Genomic DNA, 18,155 nt, shown 5'->3' with positions numbered 1-18,155 from the left:
GTCCCCAATGTCACCCGTGACCCCTCCCTGTCAAACCTGGGGTCCCCAATGTCACCCGTGGGGTCCCCAGTGTCACCCGTGACCCCTCCCTGTCACCCGTGGGGTCCCCAGTGTCACCCGTGGGGTCCCTAGTGTCACCCGTGTCACCTCCCGGTCACACCTGGGGTCCCCAATGTTACCCGTGGGGTCCCCAGTGTCACCCGTGGGGTCCCTAGTGTCACCCGTGTCCCCTCCCTGTCACCCGTGGGGTCCCCAATGTCACCCGTGTCACCTCCCCGTCACGTGTGAGGTCCCCAGTGTCACCCGTGGGGTCCCCAGTGTCACCCGTGACCCCTCCCTGTCACACCTGGGGTCCCCAATGTCACCCGTGGGGTCCCCAGTGTCACCCGTGTCCCCTCCCTGTCACCCGTGGGGTCCCCAATGTCACCCGTGTCACCTCCCCGTCACGTGTGAGGTCCCTAATGTCACCCGAGGAGTCTCCAGTGTCACCCGTGGGATCCCCAGTGTCACCCGTGGGGTCCCCAGTGTCACCCGTGGAGTCCTCAGTGTCACCCGTGTCACCTCCCGGTCACACCTGGGGTCCCCAGTGTCACACCTGGGGTCCCCAGTGTCACCCGTGTCACCTCCTGGTCACACCTGGGGTCCCCAGTGTCACCCGTGGGGTCCCCAATGTCACCCGTGGGGTCCCCAGTGTCACCCGTGGGGTCTCCAGTGTCACCCGTGTCACCTCCCTGTCACCTGTGGGGTCCCCAGTGTCACCTGTGGGGTCCCCAGTGTCACCCGTGTCACCTCCCGGTCACACCTGGGGTCCCCAATGTCACCCGTGACCCCTCTCCGGTCACACCTGGGGTCCCCAGTGTCACCTGTGGGGTCCCCAGTGTCACCTGTGGGGTCCCCAGTGTCACCCGTGACCCCTCTCCGGTCACCCGTGGGATCCCCAATGTCACCCGTGGGGTCCCCGGTGTCACCCGTGTCACCTCCCGGTCACACCTGGGGTCCCCAATGTCACCCGTGGGATCCCCAATGTCACCTGTGGGGTCCCCAGTGTCACCCGTGTCCCCTCCCCGTCACGTGTGAGGTCCCCAGTGTCACCCGAGGAGTCTCCAGTGTCACCCGTGTCACCTCCCGGTCACAACCTGGGGTCCCCAGTGTCACCCGTGGGGTCCCCAGTGTCACCCGTGACCCCTCCCTGTCACCCGTGGGGTCCCCAGTGTCACCCGTGTCCCCTCACTGTCACGTGTGAGGTCCCCAGTGTCACCCGAGGAGTCTCCAGTGTCACCCGTGAGGTCCCCAGTGTCACCCGTGTCACCTCCCTCTCACACCCGTGGGGTCCCCAGTGTCACCCGTGGGGTCCCCCAGTGTCACCCGTGTCCCCTCCCGGTCACACCTGGGGTCCCCAGTGTCACCCGTGGGGTCCCCAGTGTCACCCGTGACCCCTCCCTGTCAAACCTGGGGTCCCCAATGTCACCCGTGGGGTCCCCAGTGTCACCCGTGACCCCTCCCTGTCACCCGTGGGGTCCCCTGTGTCACCCGTGTCACCTCCCCGTCACGTGTGAGGTCCCCAGTGTCACCCGTGGGGTCCCCAGTGTCACCCGTGTCCCCTCCCGGTCACACCTGGGGTCCCCAATGTCACCCGAGGGGTCCCCAGTGTCACCCGTGTCCCCTCCCGGTCACACCTGGGGTCCCCAGTGTCACCCGAGGAGTCTCCAGTGTCACCCGTGGGGTCCCCAGTGTCACCCGTGACCCCTCCCGTGTCCCCTCCCTGTCACACCCGGGGTCCCCAATGTCACCCGTGGGGTCCCCGGTGTCACCCGTGGGGTCCCCAGTGCCACCCGTGTCACCTCCCTGTCACACCTGGGGTCCCCAGTGCCACCCGTGTCACCTCCCGTGTCCCCTCCCGGTCACACCTGGGGTCCCCAGTGTCACCCGTGGGGTCCCCAGTGTCACCCGTGACCCCTCCCCGTCACATGTGAGGTCCCCAGTGTCACCCGAGGAGTCTCCAGTGTCACCCGTGGGGTCTCCAGTGTCACCCGAGGAGTCTCCAGTGTCACCCGTGGGGTCTCCAGTGTCACACCTGGGGTCCCCAGTGTCACCCGTGTCCCCTCCCGTGTCCCCTCCCGGTCACACCTGGGGTCCCCAGTGTCACCTCTGTCCCCTCCCGGGTCCCCTCCCTGTCACCCATGAGGTCCCCGGTGTCACCCGTGGGGTCCCCAGTGTCACCCGTGAGGTCCCCAGTGTCACACCTGTCCCCTCCCGGTCAACCACAGTGTCACTTGTAGGGTCTCCAGTGTCACCCGTGGTGTCCCTCGTGTCACCCGTGTCCCCTCCCTGTCACGCGTGAGGTCCCCGGTGTCCCTGCATCCTGTCCCTGTGCCATCCCCGCTGTCACTGCGGTCCCCTCCCGTGTCCCGTGTCCCCCAGTGCCACCTCGTCCTGTCCCGTGTCCCCCAGTGCCACCTCATCCTGTCCCCGTGTCCCCCAGTGCCACCTCATCCTGTCCCCGTGTCCCCCAGTGCCACCTCGTCCTGTCCCCGTGTCCCCCAGTGTCACTGTGTCCTGTCCCCGTGTCCCCCAGTGTCACCTCGTCCTGTCCCCGTGTCCCCCAGTGTCACCTCGTCCAGTCCCTGCGCCATCCCCGTGTCCCCCAGTGTCACCTCATCCTGTCCCCGTGTCCCCCAGTGCCACCACGTCCTGTCCCCGTGTCCCCCAGTGCCACCTCATCCTGTCCCCGTGTCCCCCAGTGTCACCATGTCCTGTCCCCGTGTCCCCCAGTGTCACTGTGTCCTGTCCCGTGTCCCCCAGTGTCACCATGTCCTGTCCCCGTGTCCCCCAGTGTCACCTCGTCCTGTCCCCGTGTTCCCCAGTGTCACCGTGTCCTGTCCCCGTGTCCCCCAGTGTCACTGTGTCCTGTCCCCGTGTCCCCAGTGTCACCGCGTCCTGTCCCCGTGTCCCCCAGTGTCACTGTGTCCTGTCCCCGTGTCCCCCAGTGCCACTGTGTCCTGTCCCCGTGTCCCCCAGTGCCACCTCGTCCTGTCCCCGTGTACCCCAGTGCCACCTCATCTTGTCCCCGTGTCCCCCAGTGTCACCGCGTCCTGTCCCCGTGTTCCCCAGTGTCACTGTGTCCTGTCCCCGTGTCCCCCAGTGTCACCTCATCCTGTCCCCGTGTCCCCCAGTGCCACCTCATCCTGTCCCCGTGTCCCCCAGTGCCACCTCATCTTGTCCCCGTGTCCCCCAGTGTCACCGCGTCCTGTCCCCGTGTTCCCCAGTGTCACCGTGTCCTGTCCCCGTGTCCCCCAGTGTCACCGCGCTCCCCTCCCGGTGCTCTTGGGTCGCCTGTGTCACCCACGGGGTCCCCTCCCGGTGTCCCTCGTGTCCGCAGGGTCCCCTCCCGGTGTCCCCGGTGTCCCCAGAGTCCACTCCCGGTGTCCCCGGTGTCCCCAGGGTCCCCAGAGTCCCCTCCCGGTGTCCCCGGTGTCCCCAGAGTCCACTCCCGGTGTTCCCGGTGTCCCCAGGGTCCCATCCCGGAGTCCCCAGAGTCCCCTCCCCGTGTCCCCGGTGTCGCCGGTGTCCCCAGTGTCCCCTCCCGGTGTCCCCGGTGTCCCCGGTGTCCTCGGTGTCCCCCGCCCCCGCCGCGAGCTCCGCCCGTTCCCCCCGCCCGGTCCCGGTGCCCGAGCGGAACCGGGGCTGACCCTGCCCGGCCGGGGAGGCCCCACCGGGGCGGCGCTTCCTCAGGAAACCCCCGGCCAGCGCCAGTGTCACCGCGGCCGCCACCAGTGTCACCACCGCCACCGCCAGTGTCACCGCAGGCACCGCCGGTGTCACCGCAGGCACCGCCGGTGTCACCGCAGGCACCGCCGGTGTCACCGCAACCACCGCCGGTGTCACCGCCGCCACCACCGGTGTCACCACAGCCGCCACCAGTGTCACCACAGCCGCCACCAGTGTCACCGCCGCCACCACCAGTGTCACCACAGCCGCCACCAGTGTCACCGCTACCGCCAGTGTCACCGTCACCGCCGGTGTCACCACCGCCACCACCGCCACCACCGCTTCCAGCCCCGCCGGTGCCGCCGGTGTCGCCGCCGCGGGGACCGCGCCGGTCCCGGGGGGCTCCGCGCGCCCTCGCGTCGCGTCCCCGCCGTGTCCCCTCGCCCTCCGGCTGCCAGCCCGGTGGCCCCCGGTGGCCCCCGGCGATGCCGCTGCTCCGGAGACCCCCGGGGGGCGGCCAGGAGGACGGGGACCCCTTCGCCACCAACCCCGAGAGCCGGCGGCGGCGCCGCGCCACCCTGGGGGGGCTGGTGGGGCTGGGGGGACAGCTGGGACAGCTCGGGGGACACCTGGGACAGCTGGGGGGACCCTTCGGCCGCGCCCGCCGCCCCCGAGACCCCGCCGGGCCCCGCGGCCGCCGCCGCTCCGAGGACTCGGGGGTCCCGCGGAGACCCCCGGAGGAGGCGGGCGGGGGCAAGCGGGGGTCGCTGCTGCGGCTGGCCCTGGGGACGTGGGGACAGCGGGGCACCGAGAAGGTGTCGCCGGTGGAGGGACAGGCGGGGGACAGCGCGGACGGAGCGGGACAGCGGCCGGAGAGCGGCGGGAGGGACAAGGACGGCGACCGGGAGCCGCTGTCGGGTGAGTGGGGACAGCGGGGGACACCAGAGGGACACGGGGGGGTGGCTTGGGGACACCGAGGGGGTGTGGGGGGCTTGGGGATGGGGACAGAGGCCGCGGGGACGCGGGGACGGTGACAAGGGAGGAGGGGATGGGGACTTTGGGGGGTGGGAGGTGGGGACAGGGATGGGGACGGGGACTTGTGGCTACGGGGGACACGGGAGTGGCGACTTCGGGAGGCGGGATGGAGCTGCGGGCTGGGGACGGGGACACGGGGACGGGGACACGGGGACAGGGGGACAGACGGGGGGACAGAGACACGGGGACGGGGACAGAGGGAGAGACGGGGGACAGGGGGACAGGGACACGGGGACAGGGACACGGGGACAGGGGGACAGAGACACGGGGACAGGGGACAGGGGGACACGGGGACAGGGGACACGGGGACAGGGGGACTGAGACAGGAGGACGGGGGACACGGGGATAGGGGACACGGGGGACACGGGGACTGGGGGACAGGGGGACAGTGGGACACGGCGACAGGGGCACACGGCGACGGGGGGACACGGGGGACACGGGGACAGGAGGACACAGGGACAGGGTGACAGACAGGGTGACAGACAGGGGGACACAGGGACAGGGTGACAGACAGGGGGACACGGGGACAGGGGGACACGGGGACAGGGGGACACGGGGACAGGAGGACACAGGGACAGGGTGACAGACAGGAGGACACGGGGACAGGGGGACACAGGGACAGGGTGACACAGGGACAGGGTGACAGACAGGGGGACACGGGGACAGGAGGACACAGGGACAGGGTGACAGACAGGGGGACAGACAGGGTGACACGGGGACAGGGGGACACAGGGACAGGGGGACACAGGGACAGGGTGACAGACAGGGTGACACAGGGACAGGAGGACACGGGGACAGGGTGACAGACAGGGGGACACAGGGACAGGAGGACACAGGGACAGGGTGACAGACAGGGGGACACGGGGACAGGAGGACACAGGGACAGGGTGACAGGAGGACACAGGGACAGGAGGACACGGGGACAGGGTGACAGACAGGGGGACACAGGGACAGGGTGACAGACAGGGTGACAGACAGGAGGACACAGGGACAGGGTGACAGACAGGAGGACACAGGGACAGGGTGACAGACAGGGGGACACAGGGACAGGGGGACACGGGGACAGGAGGACACAGGGACAGGGTGACAGACAGGAGGACACAGGGACAGGGGGACACAGGGACAGGGTGACAGACAGGGGGACACGGGGACAGGGGGACACAGGGACAGGGTGACAGACAGGAGGACACAGGGACAGGGTGACACAGGGACAGGGTGACAGACAGGGGGACACGGGGACAGGAGGACACAGGGACAGGGTGACAGACAGGAGGACACAGGGACAGGAGGACACAGGGACAGGGTGACAGACAGGGTGACAGACAGGGGGACACGGGGACAGGGTGACACAGGGACAGGGTGACAGACAGGGGCACAGACAGGGGCACACGGGGACAGGAGGACACGGGGACAGGGTGACAGACAGGAGGACACAGGGACAGGGTGACACAGGGACAGGGTGACAGACAGGGGGACACGGGGACAGGGTGACACGCACCCCACGCGTCCCGCGGTGTCCCCGCAGTGCTGGAGATCCTGGAGCTGATCCAGCGCCGGGAGCTGGTGGCGGCGGACGCTCAGATCATCGCGCTGGAGGCCGAGTGCGCTCTGTCCCCATCGCGACCGCCATCCCCGTGTCCCCCGCTGTCCCCCTCCTCCGCGGGCTCCCCGCCGCCCTCACCGGGCCCCGCGGGCGGGCGGCGGGCTCGGGACGTGGCTCTGCTGTACCGGGCGCTGCTGGCCCAGCTCTGGGCCGTGGTGGCCGAGGCGGTGGCCGCGGGGCGAGCGGTGGCCCCGCTGCGGGCGGTGGTGGCCGTGCTGGAGCAGGAGGAGGCGGCGGACGCTCGGAGCCCCCCCGGGACGGTCCCGGGGCGGCCGCGGGGGCTGCGGCGCCGCTGGCACGAAGCGGTGGCCAGGGCGGCGAGCGAGCGGCTGGCTCAGGTAGCCCCGGCGGGTGGGCTGGGAGCCCGGCTGGCCGCGCTGGCCGCCAGGGTCGTGGGGGACCTGGGGGTCGTGAGGAGCCACGTGGCCCCCGCGTACCCCCCCGAGTACGGAGCGCTCGGGGTTTATGCCCGCGGCTACCACCGAGCGCTGGCCCAGCAGCTGCGGGCGCTGGCCCAGAGACCCCTGGCCGTGCCCGACCTGTACCTGCTGCTCGACTGGCACAGCAACGCCTACCCCAGGTGAGACCCCCGGGATGGCCGCAGACCCCCCTGAGAGCACCTGGGGACACCCAGGGGACCCCCCGAGATGGCCGCAGACCCCCCTGAGGGCACCTGGGACACCCAGGGGACCCCCCGAGATGGCCGCAGACCCCCCTGAGCGCACCTGGGACACCCAGGGGACCCCCCGAGATGGCCGCAGACCCCCCTGAGGGCACCTGGGACACCCAGGGGACCCCCACGCTCCTGGTGGCACCTGTGGGACCCCCACCCAGAGCCCCGCGACACCCGGGGGACCCCCCCAATATCTGACCCCCACCGGGCACCCCGTGTCCTTCCGTGTCCCCCTGTGTCCCCTCGTGTCCCCTCGTGTCCCCTGCGTGTCCCCGCGTGTCCCCCCGTGTCCCCCCCGTGTCCCCCCGTGTCCCCGCGTGTCCCCCCGTGTCCCCCCGTGTCCCCAGACACCCACCAGGGCTGTCCCCCCGTGTCCCCCCGTGTCTCACCGTGTCCCCTCGTGTCCCCCCGTGTCCCCGCGTGTCCCCTCGTGTCCCCCCGTGTCCCCAGACACCCACCGGGTCTGTCCCCCCGTGTCCCCCCGTGTCTCCGCGTGTCCCCCCGTGTCCCCCCGTGTCCCCCCGTGTCCCCGCGTGTCCCCCCCGTGTCCCCGCGTGTCCCCCCGTGTCCCCCCGTGTCCCCACGTGTCCCCCCGTGTCCCCCCGTGTCCCCTCGTGTCCCCCCGTATCCCCCCCCGTGTCCCCACGTGTCCCCTTGTGTCCCCCCCGTGTCCCCCCCGTGTCCCCCCCGTGTCCCCCCGTGTCCCCTCGTGTCCCCCCGTATCCCCCCCGTGTCCCCTCGTGTCCCCCCGTATCCCCCCCCGTGTCCCCACGTGTCCCCTTGTGTCCCCCCCGTGTCCCCCCCGTGTCCCCCCCGTGTCCCCCCGTGTCCCCTCGTGTCCCCCCGTATCCCCCCCGTGTCCCCCCATGTCCCTCCGTGTCCCCCCGTGTGTCCCCCCGTGTCCCCCCGTGTTCCCCCCCGTGTCCCCTCGTGTCCCCTCGTGTCCCCTCGTGTCCCCGCGTGTCCCCAGCCACCCACCGGGTCTGTCCCCCCTCCAGGGAGGTTTTGGGGCACCCCGAGGTGGGGTCTCTGCTGCGGACCCAGGAGCTGGGACCCCTCCTGCCCCCGGAGACCCAGCGCGACCTCGAGAGCTCCTGCATCGCTGCCGTCAAGGTGGGCACCGGGGACACCGGGATGGGGACACCGGGGTGGCACCGGGACTGCCACTGGGCGGTCCCGCGGCCGGGGACCCGCTGTGCCCGCTGCCGGTGTCCCCACACCCGCGCGATGTCCCCACGCCGCGCCAGGCCAAGGTGGAGGTGGCGGTGGCGCAGGAGCTGCAGCTCAGCGAGGACACGTGGCCCGAGGATGTCACCAGCCAGGACATGGAGGAGGGACTGGCCACGCGTGTCACCGGGGTACGGCACCCCCACACCTTTCCCTGTCCCCCGGGGTGGCCCCGAGGGCCAGCGGCGGCTCAGGGGACGCTGCGGTGGTGGCCGTGTCCCCACGAGCCGTGGCCGTGTCCCCACTCCCGCGGTGGCCGTGTCCCCACTCCACGGTGTCCCCACGCCCTCGGTGTCCCTATTCCCGCGGCAGCCGTGTCCCCACGCCCTCGGTGTCCCCACACCCGCGGTGGCCGTGACCCCATTCCCGTGATGTCCCCATTCCCTTGGTGGCCGTGTCCCCACACCCGCGGTGGCCGTGTCCCCACTCCACGGTGTCCCCACGCCCTCGGTGGCCGTGTCCCCACACCCGTGGTGGCCGTGTCCCCATTACTTCTGTGGCCGTGTCCCCACACCCACGGTGGCCGTGTCCCCACACCCGCGGTGGCCGTGTCCCCACACCCGCGGTGGCCGTGTCCCCACGCCCTCGGTGGCCGTGTCCCCATTCCCGCGGTGGCCTTGTCCCCATTCCCGTGGTGGCCGTGTCCCCACGCCAGCTGTGGCCGTGTCCCCACTCCCGCGGTGGCCGTGTCCCCACTCCACGGTGTCCCCACACCCACGGTGTCCCCACTCCACGGTGTCCCCACAGCTGCTGCGGGCGCACGTGGACCGAGCCCCGCAGGTGACCCCCGAGTTCGGCCGGGCGATGGCCCACAGCCTGCTGGGCGTGCTGGTGGCCTTCCTGCACAGGTGGGGACACCGGGCTGTGACACAGCCCAGGGCCACGGCGACACGGGGGACACCGCGGTGGCACAGCAGCCGTGTCCCCCGTGTCCCCCCGTGTGTCACCGCCGTGACCGGAGCTGTCCCCAGCTTCCAGCGGAAAGTCGAGCGCTTCCTGGAAGCCCCCGGCGAGCTCCCCCCACCCGACGGCTCCCCCGGCCGCGCCATCGCCTTGGCCAACTGCTGTCCCCCGTTCAGGTGAGGCCAGCCCGTGGCACCGGGGTGTCACCGGGGTGTCCCCGCGTGTCGCCGGTGTCCCCGCGGAGCCCTGAGCCCCTCGCTGTCCCCTCGGGCAGGGCGTTCGCGGAGCGGCTGGCGCAGTTCGGGCACCCCGAGAGCGAGGAGCCGCGGCGCCAGGCGCACGCCGCGCTGGACCGGGTCACCCGAACCTGCGGCCACGTCCTCAGCCGCCGCCTCTTCGAGGACCTCAAGGTGTCACCAGGGTCCCCTCCCGGTGTCCCCGGTGTCCCCAGGGTCCCATCCCGGTGTCCCCGGTGTCCCCAGGGTCCCCTCCCGGTGTCCCCGGTGTCCCCGGTGTCCCCAGGGTCCCCTCCCGGTGTCCCCGGTGTCCCCGGTGTCCCCAGAGTCCTCTCCCGGTGTCCCCGGTGTCCTCAGGGTCCCCTCCCGGTGTTCCCAGGGTCCTCTCCCGGTGTCCCCGGTGTCCCCAGAGTCCTCTCCCGGTGTCCCCAGGGTCCCCTCCCGGTGTCCCCGGTGTCCCCAGAGTCCTCTCCCGGTGTCCCCGGTGTCCCCGGTGTCCCCTCCCGGTGTCCGCGGCTCACGGCGGGTGCCGCCCGTGCCGCCCCCAGCCCCATTTCGGGAAGCTGATGAAGCGCAAGTGGCTGACGAGCTCGGACGCCTTCGACTCCATCGTGATGCTCCTCACCGGCTTCGCGCAAACGCTGCGCCCGCTGCACCCCGAGCCCCACCAGGTGTGCGGGACACGCGTGGGACACGGGGGACACGCGGGGACACGGGGGGACACGGGGGGACAGGCGGGGGACACGGGGGGACACGCTGGGGGTCTTCGACTCCATCGTGATGCTCCTCACCGGCTTCGCACAAACGCTGCGCCCGCTGCACCCCGAGCCCCACCAGGTGTGCGGGACACGCGTGGGGACACGAGGGGACACGGGGGACACGGGGGGACACGGGGGGACACGGGGGGACACGGGGGGACACACTGGGGGGACTTGGACTCCATCGTGATGCTCCTCACCGGCTTCGCACAAACGCTGCGCCCGCTGCACCCCGAGCCCCACCAGGTGCGCGGGACACGCGTGGGGACACGCGGGGACACGCGGGGACACGGGGGACACGGGCGACACGGGGGGACACGCTGGGGACACGGGGGGACACGCGGGGGGACAGGAGGGGGACACGCTGGGGACAGCCGGGGGAACACTGGGGGACGCGGGGGGATACACGGGGGGGACACGCCGGGGACACGGGGGGACACGGGGGGATACGGAGGACAGGCGGGGGACAGGCGGGGGACACGCGGGGGGACACGGGGGACAGGAGGGGGACACGCTGGGGACACGCTGGGGACAGGCTGGGGACAGGCGGGGGACACGGGGGGACACGCGGGGACACGGGGGACACGCTGGGGACACGCTGGGGACACGCTGGGGACAGGCGGGGGACACGGGGGGACACGCCGGGGACACGGGGGGACACGGGGGGACACGGAGGACAGGCGGGGGACACGCGGGGGACACGCGGGGGGACACGCGGGGGGACACGGGGGACAGGAGGGGGACACGCTGGGGACACGCTGGGGACACGCGGGGGACAGGCGGGGGACACCCTGGGGACAGGGGGGGACACTGGGGTGACACTGGGAGACACTGGGGGACACTGGGGGGACACTGGGGGACACTGGGGGACACTGGGGGGACACTGGGGGACACTGGGGGGACACGCTGGGGGGACACGCGGGGGAAACACGGGGGGACACGCTGGAGACACGCTGGGGACACGCGGGGACACGGGGGGGCACGGGGGGACACTGGGGGACACTGGGGGGACATGCTGGGGACACGCTGGGGACAGGGGGGGACACTGGGGTGACATGCTGGGGACACGCGGGGAGACACGCGGGGGAAACACGGGGGGACACATGGGGGACACGCTGGGGACACTGTGGGGACACACTGGGGACGCGGGGGGACATGCTGGAGACACGCGGGGGGACACGGGGGACACGGGGGGGGACACGGGGGGACACGGGGGACAGGAGGGGGACACGCTGGGGACACACACCGGTGACACACCGTGGACACGCGTGGGGACCCGCGGAAGACACACTGGCGACACGCGTGGGGACACGCTGGGGACACACACCGGTGACACACTGTGGACACGCGTGGGGACCCGCGGGGGACACACTGGCGACACGCGTGGGGACACGCTGAGGACACACACCGGTGACACACTGTGGACACGCGTGGGGACCCGCGGGCCGCGCTGCCGCTGTCGGGTGACACTGAGGGGACATTTTGGGGGTGTCGCCGCGGTGGCAGGTGCTGGTCAGCGAGCTGCACCGCCGGGTGCTCATCGAGTACGTGCGGCCGCTGCTGCAGGGGCGCCTGGTCTGCACCTCCGCCAAGGCGCGGACACGCGTGGCCGCCCGCCTGGGCGACGAGGCCCGGCAGCTCCGAGAGCTCTTCACCCGCCTGGTGAGACCCCCGGGACCCCCCCCAGGGCTCGGCTTGGGTGACAGCCGCGGTGGCGGTGGCCGGGGTGGGGCGTTGAGGTGTCCCCAGAGTGTCACCCACACCCCACGGGGCCCACGGCAGGACTCGGCGTCGCCCTGGCTGGACTCGGTGGTGCCGCGGCTGCGGGAGCTGCTGGTGCTGGAGGACACGGCCGCGCTGCAGATGGAGGTCGGAGCCCTGGCCAGGGACTTCCCCGACGTGCGGTGGGTGCGGGGACCCCGCGGGGGTGACACCGAGCGGGGGGTGACACCGAGCGGGGGGTGACACCAAGCGGGGGGTGCGGGGACCCCGCGGGGGTGACACAAAGCGGGGGTGACACCAATCGGGGGGTGCGGGGGTGACACAAAGCGGGGGGTGACACAACGCGGGGGTGACACCAATCGGAGGGTGACACCAAGCGGGGGTGACACAAAGCGGGGGATGACACCAAGCGGGGGATGACACCAATCGGGGGGTGACACAACGCGGGGGTGACACCAATCGGGGGTGACACAACGCGGGGGGTGACACCAATCGGGGGGTGCGGGGACACCGCGGGGGGTGACACCAATCGGGCGGTGACACAACGCGGGGGTGACACAAAGCGGGGGGTGACACAACGTGGGGGTGACACAAAGCGGGGGTGACACCAATCGGGGGGTGCGGGGACCCCGCGGGGGTGACACCGAGCGGGGGGTGACACAACGCGGGGGTGACACAAAGCGGGGGGTGACACAAAACGGGGGGTGCGGGGACACCGCGGGGGTGACACCAAGCGGGGGGTGACACAACGTGGGGGTGACACCAAGCGGGGGTGACACCAATCGGGGGGTGCGGGGACCCCGCGGGGGTGACACCGAGCGGGGGGTGACACCGAGCGGGGGGTGACACAACGCGGTGGGTGCGGGGACAACGCGGGGGTGACACCGAGCGGGGGGTGACACAACGTGGGGGTGACACCAAGCGGGGGTGACACCAATCGGGGGGTGCGGGGACCCCGCGGGGGGTGACACCGAGCGGGGGGTGACACAACGCGGGGGTGACACCAAGCGGGGGCTGACAGAACGCGGGGGTGACACAAAGTGGTGGGTGCGGGGACCCCGCGGGGGTGACACCAAGCGGGGGTGACACAAAGCGGGGGGTGACAAAACGCGGGGGTGACACAACGAAGGGGGTGACACAACGCGGGGGTGACACAAAGCGGGGGGTGACACCAATCGGGGGGTGACACAAAGCGGGGGTGACACAAAGCGGGGGGTGACACAACGCGGTGGGTGCTGGGACCCCGCGGGGGTGACACAACGCGGGGGGTGACACAAAGAGGGGGGTGACACCAATCGGGGGGTGACACAACGCGGGGGTGACACAACGCGGGGGTGACACAACGCGGGGCTGACACAAAGCGGGGCTGACACAAAGCGGGGCTGACACAAAGCGGGGGTGACACAAAGTGGGGGTGACACAACGCGGGGGGTGACACAAGGCGGGGGTGACACAAAGCGGGGGTGACACAAAGCGGGAGGTGCGGGGACACCGCGGGGGTGACACCAATCGGGGGGTGACACAAAGCGGGGGTGACACAACGAAGGGGGTGACACAACGCAGGGGTGACACAGTGCGGGGGTGACACCAAGCAGGGGTGACACCAATCGGGGGTGACACAAAGCGGGGGTGACACCAATCGAGGAATGACACAAATCGGGGGTGACACAACGCGGGGGTGACACAACGCGGGGGTGACACCAATCGAGGGTGACACCAATCGGGGGGTGACACAAGCGGGGGGTGACACAAAGCGGGGGGTGACACAAAGCGGAGGTGACACCAATCGGGGGTGACACAAAGCGGGGGGTGACACAAAGCGGGGGTGACACAAAGAGGGGGGTGACACAAAGCGGGGGTGACACAAAGCGGGAGGTGACACAAAGCGGGGGGTGACACAAAGCGGGGGTGACACCAATCGGGGGTGACACAACGCGGGGGTGACACAACGAGGGGGTGACACCAATCGGGGTTGACACAACGCGGGGGTGACACAAAGCGGGGGTGACACCAATCGGGGGTGACACAAAGCGGGGGGTGACACAAAGCGGGGGGTGACACCAATCGGGGGGTGACACAAATCGAGGGGTGACACAAATCGAGGGGTGACACAACGCGGGGGGTGACACAAAGCGGGGGTGACACCAGTCGGGGGGTGACACAACGCGGGGGTGACACCAATCGGGGGGTGACACAAATCGAGGGGTGACACAAATCGAGGGGTGACACAACGCGGGGGTGACACAACGCGGGGGTGACACAAAGCGGGGGTGACACAAAGAGGGGGGTGACACAAAGCGGGGGTGGCACCAGTCGGGGTTGACACAAAGCGGGGGTGACACCAATCGGGGGTGACACCAATCGGGGGGTGCGGGGACCCCGCGGGGGTGACACCGAGCGGGGGGTGACACCGAGCGGGGGGTGACACCGAGCGGGGGGTGACACAACGCGGGGGTGACACAAAGCGGGGGTGACACAAAGCGGGGGGTGACAAAACGCCGGGGGTGACACAACGCGGGGGGTGACACCAATAGAGGGGTGACACCAATCGGGGGGTGACACCAATCGGGGGGTGACACAAGCGGGGGGTGACACAAAGCGGGGGTGACACCAATCGGGGGGTGCGGGGACACCGCGGGGGTGACACAAAGCGGGGGGTGACACAACGCGGGGGTGACACAAAGCGGGGGTGACACAAAGCGGGGGTGACACCAATCGGGGGTGACACAACGCGGGGGGTGACACAAAGAGGGGGTGACACAAAGTGGGGGTGACACCAAGCGGGGGTGACACCAAGCGGGGGGTGACACAAAGCGGGGGTGACACAAAGCGGGGGGTGACACCAATCGGGGGTGACACAACGCGGGGGTGACACAATGCGGGGGGTGACACAACGCGGGGGGTGACACAACGCGGGGGGTGACACAAAGCGGGGGTGACACCAGTCGGGGGGTGACACAACGCGGGGGGTGACACAAAACGGGGGGTGACACCAATCGGGGGGTGACACCAAGCGGGGGTGACACAAAGCAGGCGGGACACGCTCTGCCGGTGGTGGCCGCGGACAGGACGCGGTGGAGCCCGCGGGGACCGAGCGGGGTGACCGGACGTGGCCTCCGGCCCTTCCCGGCAGCTCCCGCCCCGCTGCTCCCGCCGGGAAGCGGCCGCGGCCCCGCGCCAGGTCCCCTCCCCTGTCCCGGTCCCGCTCCCGGTCCGGTCCCGGGGGACCGGTGGCACGCGTGGCCACCCCGGGACGGGGGGGGACAGCGGTTAAACCGGGCAGGGGGCACCGTGTGAACCTCGGGACCCTCCCCGGAGCCTCAGCCGGGGGTCCTGGGGGTTTCTGTCCCCGGTCCCGGTCCCGGTCCCGGGGGACCGGTGGCACGCGTGGCCACCCCGGGACGGGGCGGGGAGGGGGGAAAACCGGTTAAACCGGGCAGGGGGCACCGTGTGAAGCGCGGGGCTCTCCCCGGAGCCGCAGCCGGGGGTCCTGGGGGGTTTCTGTCCCCGGTCCCGGTCCCGGTCCCGGGGGACCGGTGGCACGCGTGGCCACCCCGGGACGGGGCGAGGAGGGGGGGAAAACCGGTTAAACCGGGCAGGGGGCACCGTGTGAACCTCGGGACCCTCCCCGGAGCCTCAGCCGGGGGTCCTGGGGGGTTTCTGTCCCCGGGACCGGGACCGGGACCGGGGGACCGGTGGCACGCGTGGCCACCCCGGGACGGGGCGGGGAGGGGGGAAAACCGGTTAAACCGGGCAGGGGGCACCGTGTGAAGCGCGGGGCTCTCCCCGGAGCCGCAGCCGGGGGTCCGGGGGGTTTCTGTCCCCGGTCCCGCTCCCGGTCCCGGTCCCGGTCCCGGTCCCGGTCCCGGGGGACCGGTGGCACGCGTGGCCACCCCGGGACGGGGCGGGGAGGGGGGAAAACCGGTTAAACCGGGCAGGGGGCACCGTGTGAAGCGCGGGGCTCTCCCCGGAGCCGCAGCCGGGGGTCCGGGGGGTTTCTGTCCCCGCTGAGCGCCGCTCCCCGCTGTCCCCGCAGGAGGAGACATGTGGCCGCGCTGCTGGACGCGCGGGGGCTGCGGGCGCAGGGCCCTCGCCGCGAGATCCTGGGGGTGCTGCAGGATCTGGGGGGGCCGGAGGCCGAGGCGGGGCCCCCCCGGCACCGAACGTTCTTCTCGGAGCTGCCGGCGCCGCGCCCCGTGCGCTGCCTCCCGTTCCACCTGCCCCGGCTGCGCCTCCCGCGCCGCAGCCCCGCCCGGACCCCCCCGTGACACCCCCGGGACCCCCGCGGGGCCGGCGACACCCGCGGAACCCGCAGCGCGTCCCCAAGGGGCTGGGGACACCCCCGGGATCGGGTCTGTCACCTCCCGGGGTTGGGGACACCCCCGAGCTTGGGTCTGTCCCCTCCCGGGGCTGGGGACACCGCCGAGCTTGGGTCTGTCCCCTCCCGGGGTTGGGGACACCACCGAGCTTGGGTCTGTCCCCTCCCGGGGTTGGGGACACTCTCATCTCGGGGTCTGTCACCTCCTGGGGTTGGGGACACTCTCATCTCGGGGTCTGTCACCTCCCAGGGTTGGGGACACTCTCAGCTCGGGTCTGTCACCTCCGAGGGTTGGGGACAGTCTCAGCTCGGGGTCTGTCCCCTCCCGGGGTTGGGGACACTCTCATCTCGGGGTCTGTCCCCTCCCGGGGTTGGGGACACCCCCGAGCTCGGGTCTGTCACCTCCCGGAGCTGGGGACACTCTCATCTCGGGGTCTGTCCCCTCCCGGGGTTGGGGACACTCTCAGCCCGGGCTCTGTCCCCTCCCGGGGTTGGGGACACTCTCAGCCCGGGGTCTGTCCCCTCCCGGGGTTGGGGACACTCTCAGCCGTGGGTCTGTCCCCTCCCGGGGTTGGGGACACTCTCAGCTCGGGTCTGTCACCTCCCGGGGTTGGGGACACTCTCATCTCGGGGTCTGTCCCCTCCCGGGGTTGGGGACACTCTCAGCCCGGGGTCTGTCACCTCCCGGGGTTGGGGACAGTCTCAGCTCGGGGTCTGTCCCCTCCCGGGGTTGGGGACACTCTCAGCCGTGGGTCTGTCACCTCCCGGGGCTGGGGACACCCCCGAGCTTGGGTCTGTCCCCTCCCGGGGCTGGGGACACTCTCAGCCCGGGGTCTGTCCCCTCCTCGGGTTGGGGACACCCCCGAGTTTGGGTCTGTCACCTCCCGGGGTTGGGGACACCCCCGAGCTTGGGTCTGTCCCCTCCCGGGGCTGGGGACACTCTCATCTCGGGGTCTGTCACCTCCTGGGGTTGGGGACACCCCAAATCTGTGCGTGTCCCCCCTCGGTGTATAAACGCCGCTGTAAATTGGCACCAGGAGCGGCGTCCTCGTCCTTGGGGACAGGGCTGGGGACACCGAGGGGTCCCGTGGGACAGCCGGGGGAGGGGACAGGGAGGGCACCGCCACCCCCCGTGTCCCCGGGGGGGGTTCTGGGTGGGTCCCCCCCCCCTCCCCGGGTCAGAAATAGTCGGGATCCGGCCAGGAAGAGGCGACAGCTAAAAATAAATGACCGCGGCGGGAGCGGGGCCAGGGGTCACCGTGTCACCCCCGGCCCTGGGAAGGGACCGGCGGCGACGGAAGCGACAGCGCCGGGCGGGGACCGGGGGACGCCGGGGGGGACCCCGGCGCTGGGAGGGAGCGAGGGACAGCGTGGGGACACGAGGGACAGCGTGGGGACAGCGTGGGGACAGCGTGGGGAGAACGTGGGGACAGCGTGGGGACACTTGGGACAGCGTGGGGAGAGCGTGGGGACACTTGGGACAGCGTGGGGACAGCGTGGGGACACTGGGGACAGCGTGGGGAGAGCGTGGGGACACTTGGGATAGCGTGAGGACACTTGGGACAGCGTGGGGACAGCGTGGGGACACGAGGGACAGCGTGGGGACAGCGTGGGGACACTTGGGATAGCGTGGGGAGAGCGTGGGGACAGCGTGTGGACACGAGGGACAGCGTGGGGACACCAGGGACAGCGTGAGGACACGGGGGACAGCGTGGGGACAGCGTGGGGACAGCGTGGGGACACGAGGGACAGCGTGGGGACAGCGTGGGGACAGCGTGGGGACACCAGGGACAGCGTGAGGACACGGGGGACAGCGTGGGGACAGCGTGGGGACAGCGTGGGGACACGAGGGACAGCGTGGGGAGAGCGTGGGGACACTTGGGATAGCGTGGGGGCAGCGTGGGGACAGCGTGGGGACACTGGGGACAGCGTGGGGAGAGCGTGGGGACAGCGGGGAGAGCGTGGGGACTGC

General features: G+C 71.4%; 1 protein-coding gene across 1 annotated transcript; it reads left to right on the top strand.

Annotated features, from left to right (window-relative positions):
- Positions 1-420: 420 nt before the first annotated feature.
- On the top strand, positions 421-16,277 carry LOC131590008 (tumor necrosis factor alpha-induced protein 2-like). The gene is made up of 12 exons (XM_058859799.1): positions 421-449; positions 3,674-4,626; positions 6,269-6,926; positions 8,018-8,132; positions 8,267-8,377; positions 8,994-9,094; positions 9,218-9,325; positions 9,424-9,559; positions 9,934-10,056; positions 11,650-11,805; positions 11,926-12,047; positions 15,902-16,277. The coding sequence occupies exons 1-12, from the start codon at positions 421-423 to the stop codon at positions 16,131-16,133; spliced, it is 2,844 nt and encodes a 947-aa protein (XP_058715782.1). The 3' UTR covers positions 16,134-16,277.
- Positions 16,278-18,155: the final 1,878 nt, after the last annotated feature.

This window comes from Poecile atricapillus, chromosome 31, assembly GCF_030490865.1.
Source record: "Poecile atricapillus isolate bPoeAtr1 chromosome 31, bPoeAtr1.hap1, whole genome shotgun sequence".
Taxonomy (NCBI): Eukaryota; Metazoa; Chordata; class Aves; order Passeriformes; family Paridae; genus Poecile; species Poecile atricapillus.
The sequence above is the reverse complement of the archived record's forward strand: the minus strand, read 5'-3'. Positions and strand labels throughout refer to the sequence as shown.